This window comes from Numida meleagris, chromosome 3 (assembly GCF_002078875.1).
Source record: "Numida meleagris isolate 19003 breed g44 Domestic line chromosome 3, NumMel1.0, whole genome shotgun sequence".
Lineage (NCBI taxonomy): Eukaryota > Metazoa > Chordata > Aves > Galliformes > Numididae > Numida > Numida meleagris.
Genome location: NC_034411.1, coordinates 20,112,628 through 20,125,262, shown reverse-complemented (window position 1 = coordinate 20,125,262; position 12,635 = coordinate 20,112,628). Strand labels below are relative to the sequence as shown.

Sequence of the window (12,635 nt, the reverse complement as noted above, 5' to 3'; positions counted from 1 at the left end):
AAGAGCAGATAGTGGGCTTTTGATAAAAGGAAGGCAAAGAGAACTTGCAAAGTGTCCAAGAAAGCACACTGATAAAGGGCAGGATGTCCTGATTCCCCAGGAGGCTCAAGTTATTATCACTACAAACCTCCTAGTCAGCATGAAACAGCTCATACTCCGTTCCTCGTTACATGAGCAGTAAACATGACATTTCCATATCCACCTGTCTCTGAAACCAACACGAATACTACCATGAAATAACATTCAGAAGTTTTTCATTAATAACATGCTGTATGTTAACTAAGATGTAGATACAGATACAACTATGTGCATGAGAACAGGTACATATGCAGCCAGTTCGTATCTGCAGATCCACATATCTTCCCTGAACATTAGCTTTCCTGAAGTGATTATGGTCAACTTTTTTCTGTACTTGTACCTAGATGGGGTGGCACTTCTGGAACAAATGATGAGTAAAGGGCATTTTGGAAATGACAACTCAACAGCAAATCATGTTCTTGTTCAGTATTAAAATGTTAAAGCATACCCCTGAGAACTGCTCTGGAAGGGAAAGCTTAAATATCGTCCTCCACGAAGAGTATGCTGGAACAATAATGTTTCATAAAACATTAACATTAGCACTAAAATATTCAAAACATCCTTGGATTTGCTCCATCAAAATCATGCCCTCTTTTTTTTTTTCTTTAATGCTGGCACCAGTGCTGGTATCAATTTCTAACTATCCCCCTTCTTGAACGCTGTTACTGCTAGCAAAACACGGACACAGTTGAAGACAAGCAAGCTTGTTTTACTAAATAATGTAACTAGTTATTTTTGATGTATTAGTCTGATTTACTGTTTCAAAACAAATTTTTCATTTTAAGTGCAAAAAGTTGATTTCTATGGTCTGGTTGATGCTTTTTCATGCATGCAAATTTTTTAGAGAACATTTTGTCTTTAGCTTCCCGTTATGCACATTTTTAAGAGCTTAATGTTTCCTTCCTCCACTTAATATGAAAAGAACATTGCACATTTTTGCTGAATGTCAATGAGATAGTTACATTACAGAGATTGTGTCTGAACGACTCTGAAACTGTGGCTGGATATTAGAAGAATTCCACACCATATCAGAAAAGAGTTTAAATACAGCTGATTTCAAATAAAATGGATCCTCTCAAAAATACAAAGCAAAAGATGGGAAGCTCAACCACCAGTAAATATTGAATTAAGTTGGTCTCTCTTATTTAAGTGACAAAGAAAAATAAAGTAAAAATAAATGAAGTGTAATAAAATAAAAAAAAGTACAACAAAAGTATTGCAGAGGCTTCAGAAATATATTTACAATTTATTTAGGTCACTTAATAGGGGTTTTGTCTCATCAGGCAGGAGATGAAGCAGCATCAGTCTCTCTCTAAGTACCTTCAGTATTTTCCTAACGAAGTTACAGTACATCGGAATATTTTAATCTGACACAAAGAACAACAATAGATCTGACTGCTGGGCTGATAATCTTCTTATCACACCCTGTGAAACCTAGCTCTAATATTTGACTGAGCCTCCATTACTCGGCAACACATTCTAAAAAGGCCAACAATGGAGAGAGAATGAAGTGGAGTGTGGAAGTACCTCCATATCTACATAAAAGAGATTAGAGGCGACAGCGTTCCATTTTACAGCTCAATCATATTGTGTTAGCATGCGCTTATCCGAGCGCGGATGAAATTGAAAGAGAAATAAAAAAGAGTCAGGCAGATAGGAACCAGAAAAGCGAGGCATGAGCAATTTCCAAGGATATAAAAGGATGCTAATGGTGGGGCCCTGTCATTCTTAAAAAGGGCTATTAGGGCACCATCATCTGTTCTTGTGCCCTTACGCTCCTGTAACTAAAGTCAAGCGTTTCCTAATGCCATTGTGATCTTTTTCTTCCTCAGATAAGACATGGTCATGTTTCATAACAACACACTTTCCATTTATTTGATTTATAAATGCAAGGCGACTAATTCTATTTACTGATAAAGGCTTTCCATATATATTTTTCTTTCAATATTTCCTTTTGTTGTTGGCATAGACTTTTTATTCAATAAAAGCAACTATTGAAAATGTTTCCAATAGCACAGAAATACTAATGATTTTATGAAAGCATTCAAACTTTGTATAATTCTAAAACAATTTTTAGTCTGTGATTGCAATGGGAAATGGCTGGTTAGGGGTGAATGCATACTGTACTATTACCTTTTTATAGATAACCTCATTAAAAGACTTTTTGTTAGAACAGCAAAACATTATTTTGTTTCCTTCCACAAATACAGATTTTACTTTGAATTGCAATGCTTTACAGCCAAGATCTTTAGTAGTTATTATCCACCTGATATATAAGGACCTTTAACTACTCTAAACGTTAAGAAATCACTATAGCAAAGAAAGATTTGCTGATTGCTGATTTGCTGTGCTAGGCACAAATTCACTACAGGTGTAATTAATTGATTCCAAAAGATTTACACTGAAGATTTACGTGGTATGTGAAGCTGCAGAGAACTTTCATGCAACTTGTATTCTTTTTCTAACTTATCCTCTTGACGGTTCTGTTCTGCTACTGTCCAGATTAACGTTAGCTAGCACCAATCTGGGCTTTTCTGCAAGTTGTTTTGTACCAGACATCAACTGAGCATAGGCAGTGCAAGTTGAGCAGCACACCATCACTCAAAACCATACTACAACAGCTCATCACATTTGCCCTTTACCATGTCAAGGCCTTTTGCATTTTGATTTTTCTGATCGAATGCCAGACAACAAGCAGAGATTTTATCACTACCCTCTGTTACCTGAAGGCTTATAAATGGATTGCTTTTTCTTCTTGCTTAATGTGGTTTCTTTTCTTCCATATCTAAATAATGTCAAGTCAGTAAACTCAGTGTGGTTTTCCATGGCAGGTGTGCTTTTTAGTTTACTCTGTAATAAAGACCTGCCTCATGTAAAAAATATTCTTCAACCGGTTCAGATTTTGTATTTGCAATGCCACTTTAGAGCATCCAATAGCTTTTTCATGCTAACCAAAGCCATCATTTTAAAGGCTGCTCAGTCTCATCTCTCTGCTCTTCCTACCCCTCCAGCCAAACTAAAGCTATGCAACATGTTCACAAATCAAGCTGACAAAAGTTTCCTTGCAACTGCTACAGACTGTAACTGACTTCTTTGAGAACTATTCTATTTTGGCTAAAGTGATCTGCGTATCTTCCAAAGATGAAACTCAAACTCACCTGTTTAACTCATTTTGACTTAATTTGGGGTGCTTTATTAGCAACCAGTGTAAGACGAAGTAGCTAGTATAATGTAGAGTGATGTTTAAATTAGTTTACAATTTGCTTGGGCTCATCTAGAACTGCTCTGAACAAAGCCATTCAGAAATGTCAGCTGTGTTCCTAACCACTGTAACAAATTGTTGCCTGAACGCTGCACACCTAATGACTTCAAATTAGCTTCACTGCGATATTGCCTGACAGTTCGTTACGACTGTTAGCAACATAGCTGGCGTATCATGACCAATAAATTGGTTTCACTGTGGGCTGGGAAAGGGACTTCCATCAATTTGATTAAAGAAATTACTGTAGCATTCAAAGCATAAAGACAAACTAGTTTAAGGAGACAGAAATAAGTTAACTGTACCAGAAAAACATTGCTTGTGATACAAAAGCTTGTTTATACGCCATTTGCAGCAGAGAATGACTAAATCTCAATAGTGTGGCCTACACACTATTTTACAATCTGTAGGCTGTTGTCTTTCATCTAAAGTAAAATAACTTTCCACAAACATATGCATTATTTTATTATTACTATTTGTTAGTGTCTATATTTGTCAGAGATTACCCAGAAGCACCTACCAGAACAACTGAGGCCTTGCATTGGTTATCATAAAGGAAAAACAAAAAAACCAAAAATCCAAGAAAAGCCAATCCTTACCTAAAGTTAACGTTTGTACAATGATAAATGCCAGAGAATTCTAAGAAGAAGGTAAAAGACATAGACACTGTGCATTCTATTTGTATGAATGAAAAAGACTCAACACTCTCACTGTTGTTTCTGCTAATAGTAATGACTATTTCTTTGTGTTTTCTTTTGATATTAACAATAAAATATATTTAGCTATGACAGATGACTGGCTGCAGTATTTACCCTATTATTAATCTTAAGGTATCCCAAAAGCATGTCTAAAATGAGGAAGTTGTATTACTCAAAGGAATTAAAGAATATCAGTTCTTATTTTCTATAGGTTTCACTACTGAAATTAGAAAATTAATAAGCTGTTGAAAACACAAATATGCCCACTTATTTGCTTGACTGGAAAAATACCTTCAGAAACAAGAAAACAAGGCAATATTCTCTGTATTACTTTACCATTTGTGAAAGGCGACAGACTGAGAATCTTGGAGAGTCTCTACAAGCTTGTTTATTTACCCTCAGAAGAGACACAAATACCTCTGCATCAACAGAAAACATACCCCAAATATTACCTGAATATTGTCACTGATCTTGCAAGAGACCACTCTTGATGACTCTGCTTTTCTGGCCAGGTAGCTTTACAAACATCATGTAGAGAACCCAGACCATTTCATGCAGACAAAGAAACCACCAAGCTATTGGAAGATGCCTTTTGGTTCAGTTCAGTTCCTTCTATTGAACTGTTCGTACAACCCAGTTCTCACACTAGTTAATTTAAGGAAGAGAGCAATTCCTCAGAGCCATGCCAAAACATAACTGAATATTTGCAGCTCCTCTGGTCAGTGCAAGACAGTGCAGCCTTTGTGAAATAGAGGAGCTATTTGCCTCCTGCTAAATTAGATGATGAGTTCGGGGTGCTTACACTACTCTTCATATCAGGCTCTGGTAGCAAATTATCTCAATAAAAATAATGTATGAAAAAGAAAAAAAAAACTGATTCACTGAGCAGCATGTAGAAATTACTAACGTGGTAACACTCATAGCAAGAATAATACCATTTCCAAGCTAAGATATAGTATCATGTAGCCTATGGTCCTATGTGAATAATCTGGAGCCCTAAGAAAATTTTATGCATTGTAGTGGGAGATCAAATCAATTTTTTTTTTTTAACCAGAGCATAACAATGGATGTCATGATTTATGTATGTCATTTATTTGCAGTAAATACTATATGTACCTGGAATATGCTTAGCCCATCCGATGATCACCACCAGTTCCCTGTCTGCCAGGTCACAAAGAGTCGTAAGTGCTTTGATGTCACTGTCTGGAACAGTGGGGTCAGGCATCGCATAGATCTTCTCTGGTTCAGCCACCAGCAAATGGGAGACAATCTTGTTATCTGTAAAAATGGCCCAGAACAGTACAAGATCACCAGTAGCATCATTCTACTTTTCAAACAGATGGCTCATATTTCAATGCACGTAAGAATTTGTCTTAAGATATGGGACCCAATTAAACAGTATTGCAGTTTCACTGACTTCAGCAAGCAGTTACAGCACAGACAAATCGGATCCATTTACAATGTTTACTGAACTAGACATGTATGTAAGAATGTAAATTTAATGGAATGCAGAAATATGTGATCACCTCCTTCATGCATTAGAATGCATTTTTGTCTATGCAAATAGAAAAGTTTTTCCTTTGTCTGATTGCCTTCAAAACCAAAATACCCATACCAACGGCATTAGGTATGGTAATTTATAATAAAGTAATAAAATAATTATTCAGTCCCTGAAACCTGCAACTTCTGTCAGTGATTCCAGCTATCACTCTCTGCTTCAGGTGTTCTAGTTGAACCACCATAGCACTTTCCCAGTGCTTATTATCCTATCTATTGTATATTATGGGTATCCTGCGTTAAATACTGATAATTAACCTGTACTCATTAGGGCTTACTCCTGAGAGAAAAGTGGGTATAGTCAAATTCTTGCTTTTCAGTGATACAAACAAATTTAGAATCATGTATAAAAACAGCTTCTTTAAGAACAAATGTATAAATATTTAAAAATTGAATGATGATTTCTCACTTCTAGTTGGGAAAAGCTAATAAAAGCAATGAGATTGAAGAGTGTGAAACTAGAGGAAAAAAACCAACAGATGCAGATCCTACCTTTGAAAACTGTTTTTGTGCAAAGAATGATACTTTGTCATATGCACGCAATGTATTATTTTTAATCTTTATACCATTTTAATTCATGTGTTTAAAATTTACTTTTCATCCACATGAATCATGAATTTATTCTTTTTTGAATAAACAATTAAGAAAAAATGAAAGAGTGGAAAAGCCTGGGAGATTTACAGCATAGGGCTGCCATTCTATACTAAGAGAAACAAAAAATGAGCATTATAGCCACGTACAGCCACAATGGAAATATCTTGTTATCATACAGGAACCTGAATTGTCACTCTGAGAAAACAGAATTGAAAAATGGGAAAATTAACTAATTCATTAAGCCTCCTAATACAGCACAGATGATTTTAATTCCAAATATATTTACATTTTTACGGTATCTTCTGACCTCAAGCCCAAACAGCACCCTATAGTGAATTTAAACTAATCGGTTCCTTTCTTATGATAAAGAATAATGGAGCTTGATATAAATGAGATTCCACTGGGAGAAGGTACAAAGTATTTTCTGACTGTAGAGAAAGCTCTTAGAATTAATATTATTTTCCTTTTCTGCATTTAAGTCATAAGCTGGACCACACTGTCCTCCTATGGGGAAATGGAGTGGAAGCTGGCAGCGAAGTGACTTGCACACGAGCGTCAGAGGGGCTCCCTACCAGCTCATGACAGATTTCCATAAAATACTCACTTGATTCTGATTCTGATATTTTATGGCTAGTTCGTGACACAGGCTCCTTGATTCTGATCTACCGTCTCTACAATTTTTGCCTTATTCCAGATTTGTGTGTCAGAAGTTGTGATATATGTTAGCCCTTCATAAAATAAGTACTACAAGAAGAGCCAACTGGAAACCATCACATCAAGCATGTTTTATTACAAGAGGATATATTCATATTTTATAGAAACTATAGGAACTATGCCAACTAGGTAATTCTTGATCTCAATATTCTACTGATTATCAAACTGATTAATGAGAAATTCTACTCTTATTTAGAGATGACAGATGGTAATTTTAACTTATATTGGCAAAAAGCCTTTGCACATCTTTTTTTTTTTATTTTTTAAGCAGTCTTTCCTTATCCTTTTTAATTTCATGCACAAATCATCGTGTTTTTAAGTGAGAAAAAATAACAGAGCTTCTTTCAAAACTCCAGTACTTCCATATTTTTGCAAAGTAGGATAAATTGACTTTTTAAATACCAAAACATATAAATTTGAGAACCTCAACTTTGTGGCTTTTTAACTAGTGATAAATAAATGAAGAAGTACTCATGTCCCTAAGTTCTGTATTTTCCCTGTAAATAGAAGAAGTGGCTAAAGAACCTCTTTTTCTTTCTTTTTTTTTTTTAAAGAGGTTCCTCATCAATGGCTTTTTGTAAATGTTTCAGTAATACTGTATAATTTGGTTTATGACTCAAAAATCTCAAATTCTTTTACTTTCACAATCAACAAGATCTACAGATGGGCCATAAGATTTCATGGTGAAGCTGAAAAACACAATACAGGCCACAAGATCCTCCAAACACCTGATCTTTCGCTATAAGGAAAAGAACTACGTGCATTGAAGCATGTGGTAGTACACGACAGGAAAATTCTGAATGTACTCAGAAAGCCCCATCACTCAGGAAATTGAATAGCCATGAGCACTGTTTCTAGGTAAATCTTATTTAATGTTTCCCTAATTAGAATCAATAGAACCCAATTTTCATTCCCGTGCCTTTGTTATGCACGAACTATCAGTCAGGATCCAGAAAATCTCCCAGGCTACTTCCACACAAAACCGATTCAACTGTTTCAAGTCTTGACACTTATCTGACAGGATCTGAAAATTAAGTTTTATAAATGTTTGTTACGAAAATGTTTGTAATTAGACAAGACGAGGAAAATGAAGGGAGGCATTCAGATAATGAGTAATGATTTATAAGGAGGTTAGTTTATCTCAGACAAATGGAGCTTACAGAAATTGGTGTAGTTACCATCTTAAAGGTAATGTAATGCACTACTTTGCAGTAATCTCGGGTTTACAGAGATTCTTGTGTTTCAGTACAAGAGTTTTAACCTCGTTTATATCAATCAAAGGGCTTGGGGTTCTTTTTTGTTGCTGTTGTTTTGTTTTCTCCCTGCTTGGTTTTGGCTTTTTGGTATGCTAAGCTATCAGCATTTCTACTCAATGACAATACCAAGTAAATGAAAAACTGGCAATCTGTGCACCCAGGAAAACTAAACCTCTAATGAAATTAAGCATTAGAGTTTATTAAATTTTATTGTATTATCAGAAAGTTTTTATTATAATGTGCAAAATCTGCTTAGTGCAGCCCTAGATTGTATTTACAGAACGGTGGGACAGCTTATCTAGGCTGAGTAGAAGATGCCAGATTGGACAATTGAAGGAATATAATCAGCATAATGTTTTTTGGAAAGGCAAAAGGAAACTATGCCATATGTTCACTTAAGCCTTAATTTTATATAAAACTGGCTGTTTTTTCTTTGACACAGCTAAAATGCCCTTTCACTTACAGTTCAAAGACTGTTTATTTGCTCTCGAGAACCCCATATGCTCAAACGTATTGTGCACAGCACTGTCCCCTACTGGGGAACATGTACTGAAAGAAATTCCATTTTCCATACAGCCAGTTATTTTCAAGAGACTAAAACTGATGTATATGTTGTCTTTTTCTGTCAGATGCACAGGGGCAGAGGAAAATGCAAAAGAAGGAGGAGTTTCCTCTCCTTATTAATCTGGTTTATTTCTCTATTTTAAGAGAAAATTACACTCTGTGACAGAAGCAACTGGATGTATGAATTCTGATTTGAATTTGAAGTAAGTTTACAGCCACTGATACAGACTGTATGCCTTTGCAGGCTAATACACTAGCCTCTTGCACTACAGCTATAATGCTATTAAATTTACTTCATGGAATTAGTACAGTCACTGCTTGAGTTTATATAAGCTGCAAAGCAAAACCCCTAACTATTTTTAGTTAATCGCAAAGAGGATGGAACTTGTATTTTGGCAATGAGATGATCAGCTCTCTATCTCTCTCTTTTAATTTCATCCTGGCAAGATAAAATCAAGGACATCATTAAAACAAACCAAACCAACCAACCAACCAACCAACCAAACACAAAAAACCCTCCATAACGCTTAGAAGGGTACTAGAGCTCAAACTACCAATCTATGCTTGTTAATAGTGTGGCATATTGCTGTTTTAATCTAATGATAGGTAATATGTTAATCTATGAGTATAAATTAATGAGGCCCTTAATGTATTTTCATTGGGATGTTGAGCAGTCAAACTCATTTAGTTAGTGAAAACTACAAAAATCACTTTCTTGTGAAATCTGAAACTAGAAGCTTCAATGAACTAATGATCGCAGTATGAACCATTTTATATACTACTGAAAATAAAGATAACACATAAATGTAAAATTTGCACTGCATAAACCATACTTTTATACACTTCCACTGGTAAGAATATTCTGTGCTCAACTCCGCTTGAGAAAGGATGAGCATATTTAAAACAAAGTATGTTAACAGCCAAATGGATATAGCATTCATGGTAATATCTTTTGCCCACAACCTTGCCGCAATCATAAGGAGCCCAGCAAACAGGGCTAGGAATCAATACCTTGTACTCAAAGAGAAATTTCATTTATCCGGTGTACTCACATGGCTTTTTTGCTGGCTGAACTAGCTGAGGGTTCAGGTATGGGCTATTCTCTGCATCTATTCTGCGCTTGTACTTCTGGCGACCTCCACGTACTCTATCTAGGCGGACACCTACGTTGGAAAAAACAAGCAAACATGACATTAGATATATTATGACTATAATTTTAACGTAACAATCTTCTATCTCCTGCCTCTCAAGATTTAGTAAAAATGTGTATTTATTTCAAAAAGTAATTTTAGAAGCAAGGGAAAGCAGCACTGCAAGTATTTGCAAGCTGTTTAGATTTTTACACATGCAAGACTTCAATATAAAACATGATTTCCTGTTTGGTGAAAACCATTTGTTCATTTTTACATAATATTAATAACAGCTAAGGAGTTTAGATTCCATTTGAGAGAGTTTGATCTTAAGTCTTCTTTAGCAGACATAAAAATTCAAAGCTGTAACAAACACCATGGATATACAAAGCTAACATTATGAGGAGGAAAAATAGAGAGAATTAGAACTTCAGAAACAATTGGTGCTGTGTACAGTCTAAGGCAGTCAAAAGCAATGTTTTTAAGTAACATGGCCAGAGAACATAAAGCAAGTACCTTAGTAAAAGAAGAACTTATATGTGGATTAAAGACCCAAAATGGTTCTAGGGAGTTTGAAAAACTTGTATAGGTGTTCATTTAGATGTCAGTAATAATGAATTAACATGCGTAGTTTACTTTCAAATTGTTCATTGCTTCAATAAAGCATTCTGATACCTGTTTGGTACACAGAGAGGAGCTTCCTGAAACAAACTATAGGTGTTCTGATGGACAAAACGAAAAAAGGAGGAAAGATAGGGATGGTAGATCCTACAAAATAATGAAGTATCTTTACTTCCAAGCCAACAGAAATTTTCCCACAACCATGAAAAATGTCAGTATCTACTTTTCTATTGCCATTATTATGCCCTATGCCACTATTTCCCTTCTCCTTCTTCTTTTCCTCACAGGAAACAGCTGCAGAACTGGCTTCTGGGCTGCAGAGAAGCTACCACCAAAGAAGTTACAGTTTATGTGCATTACAAGACGATGACAGCATGGAATTTATGTGCTGCCCATCCACGTGCACTGGTAGCACAGTGTGGTTAGAGGGAAACACCTGTCACTCCTTTTTCAATCTAAAAAATTAAAGAGAATTCACTGGCATTCAGCCATGAATCCAAAGCTAACTCTTGTTTTTTGGCTTTAGCTCTATTTCTTGTATATCTCTTGCATTTTTCCTTTTCCTGTCTTATCTCCCACCAATGCCTGTAACCATAATGCAGTGTACTGGCCACAGTAACAGTGCTCATGCTTTTTGCTCACCAGGATATTTGGTAGTGATCACCTGCATTTCATGGTGAAATTTCATTTAATTCACTGTAGAAAACTGTGTATTTAACTCCCGTGAGTTAAGAATTGTATTTCTTATTGTACTTTTCCAATTACACTTTTGTGAATAAAATTATGCAAACAATAAAACTAATCAATCACATAACCCAAACAGGTCAACATATAATTATGGAAGACATCTTATTTATGGTATTGATCTTTGTCATCATCAAACTTTTGACTGGTTGTTGGTCTAAAGTATTTGATACAAATACACAGTGATGCAGTAAACGCAGCATGGTTATTTTTTATTTGCTTCTAAAGTTCTGTTTACAAATTAATTAACTACAACAACACTTTAAAAACTGAAAGTCAAAAACTTTTCAGAGCTACTGGGAACTCAGTGTTCTCCCTCCTTGAATCAGGGAGCTTGAGCTACATGCAAAGAAAATGACATCTAGGGCAATACACTCCCCAAAAACAAATAGCAAAAGACCAAGGTTTGACAGCTGTATATTCAGAAATAGGCAAAGCATTAGAAAAAGCCACATGTGATATTGGTGGGATTACAAAAAAGTCTGCCCAGCATTCGAAGAAAAGTAGATAGAAAATGATTTCTGCATAATTCAGATGCTATCCTTCTTTCTGTTTGGGAACAGATTTCATAGTGATAAAGATAGATAGCACCAGACAGAAGTATGTTTAATCAAAAAGTAATGGAACTGAAGCTTAAATTAAAACAATATAAATCTACCAAGACGAACAATTTTTTTACCTCCTTTGCATTTGCAGAGATACACATTCAAGCCATTCACATAATCAGTGGAAGGGAATACAGAAAAATGTCACAAAGACAGAACTATGTGTAGATCTATGCACTCACCTTTATACACAGATATAATATTAATCATAGTTATATTTTTTAAAAAAAGAAAAACACTGCCATTCTAAATAATTGTGGAATAATGGTATTGCACATTTTTAAATTATATAAATATAGCATAACCAATTCCAATTCTAATGTGAAAACATTTTTAAACCAAAAGAAAATAAATCATAAAAGGGTTTATAACCCTTTAATTAAAACTGATAAGGATCTCCTAAGCTTTCCTCTTTTCTAAATACCATAACCAAGTAAATATTTCAGCATTAATTTCTGATAATCTAACACATGCTAAGTGGTATGTTACGTCCCAAGAGTCTTTATAGGAGAAACAATCCAAGACACTCCTTAATGAAGGGTACCAACTTCATATTTGGTAAAATCTTACTGGAGTTTGGAAGACAGCAAACTGAAATTCAGAGGTTCCTGAGTATATGTATATATTTTCCCTATAACTCCCATAGCTTGCTTAAGAAAATCCATTGTAAGAAGTTACATTTATCTGATTTCAAGATAGCAAAATCTGATGACTTACTGAAAGAAAGGAAAGGAAAGGAAAGGAAAGGAAAGGAAAGGGGAAAGGAAAGGGGAAAGGAAAGGGGAAAGGAAAGGGGAAAGGAAAGGGGAAAGGAA

General features: G+C 35.2%; 1 protein-coding gene across 5 annotated transcripts in view; it reads right to left on the bottom strand.

The window, feature by feature from the left end:
- The window catches only part of ESRRG (estrogen related receptor gamma), a 366,441-nt gene that overhangs the window by 39,090 nt on the left and 314,716 nt on the right, over nucleotides 1-12,635 (bottom strand). For all 5 annotated transcript variants that reach the window (XM_021393159.1, XM_021393161.1, XM_021393160.1 and 2 more), the window contains 2 exons: nucleotides 9,773-9,883; nucleotides 5,152-5,313 (listed from right to left, as the gene is read on the bottom strand). In XM_021393159.1, the coding sequence (XP_021248834.1) occupies nucleotides 5,152-5,313; nucleotides 9,773-9,883 (273 nt within the window). The remainder of the gene's footprint in view (nucleotides 1-5,151; nucleotides 5,314-9,772; nucleotides 9,884-12,635) is intronic.